General features: G+C 19.4%; 1 protein-coding gene across 1 annotated transcript; it reads right to left on the reverse strand.

Moving 5' to 3' along the window:
• Window positions 1-917: 917 nt before the first annotated feature.
• PRSY57_0616200 (histone H2A) lies at window positions 918-1,316 on the reverse strand (the record flags this gene model as incomplete). The annotated part of the gene is made up of 1 exon (XM_012906537.1): window positions 918-1,316. One exon carries the CDS (start codon window positions 1,314-1,316, stop codon window positions 918-920), a length of 399 nt encoding a protein of 132 aa, XP_012761991.1.
• Window positions 1,317-1,425: the final 109 nt, after the last annotated feature.

A 1,425-nucleotide genomic window follows, 5' to 3' on the forward strand; every position in this document is an offset into this window, starting at 1 on the left:
TTTTTATTTATTAAGTATACACAAAGGCAAATATTTTATTGTAGCAAGTTTTTTTAGACATATATAACAAAAATATATTATATATATATATATATGAGATTTATTCATATAAACATTTGTGTAATTTATGAACCATAATAACAATTCTTAATATTAAAAATAAAAAAGAAAATATATATTGCCTTTTCATTATAATATTACAACTATATATATATATATATATATATATATATATATATATATTATATATGATACAAATGATCTAATATACCAAATTTTTTACGTTATGCTAAAAAAAAAAAAATGAAATTGAATTATCCAAAATAAATGTCTCAATGTCAAATTCGTTTTAATGGCTTCTAGTGAAACCTTATAAGTTTTTTTAGTTTACAGTTCAACATAAAAAATGTATACTTTTTATTAATTTCATATTATACTTTCCATTTAGACTTTTATCCGTTTTCTTCTCACTTTAAGAACAAAAAGGAAATAAAAGTAAAAGAGAAAGCAGAAAAAAATAAAATAATAAAGCGAATAGGGAAAAAATTAAAAAAAAAAAAAAAAAAATTAACAAATAAAATGAAAATTTTTTCTTTTTCTTTTTTTTTTCTTTATACATATATATAATAATAATTTAATAAAATATTATATTATATTATACTTTTCACATAAAAATTAAATCCATATAATATATATATATATAAATATATACATATATTATATAAATATTTTTGTATAATAATAATTTTTTTCTTTCATTCGAATACTTCTTTTGTTTTATTTTCTTCTAATTATTACTATATAAATATATATATATTATATATTATATATATATATATATATATATATTTTTTTTTTTATTTTCTTCTTGATATTTGTCATACACTTGATATTATTTATATATTTATTTATGTCATTTAATAATCTTGATTGGCAGTACCAGCTTTAAGTTGTGATTTTTTTGGTAATAAAACATTGTGAATATTTGGTAATACTCCTCCTGAAGCGAAGGTGACACCTGCTAAGAATTTGTTTAATTCTTCGTCATTTCTAACAGCTAATTGTATGTGCCTTGGGGTAATTCTTGATTTTTTATTATCTCTTGCTGCATTTCCTGCTAATTCTAAAATTTCTGCACATAAATATTCCAAAACTGCTGCTAAGTATACAGGTGCTCCTGCTCCTACTCTTTTTGCGTATTTTCCTTTTTTAAGATATCTTCCAATTCTTCCTACTGGGAATTGAAGTCCTGCTTTAGCAGAATTTGAAGTTCCCTTTGAGGCTTTTTTTCTACCAGTTTTTCCTTTTGCTGACATTTTTTAAAATATATAATGAATTTTTTTTTTTTTTAATTTAAATAAAATTATGTGAAAAATTGCTTTTTCAAAAAAATATATATGTTATGTTTTATTAAAAAAAAAAATA

The sequence above is a fragment of the Plasmodium reichenowi genome, chromosome 6 (assembly GCF_001601855.1).
Source record: "Plasmodium reichenowi strain SY57 chromosome 6, whole genome shotgun sequence".
Lineage (NCBI taxonomy): Eukaryota > Apicomplexa > Aconoidasida > Haemosporida > Plasmodiidae > Plasmodium > Plasmodium reichenowi.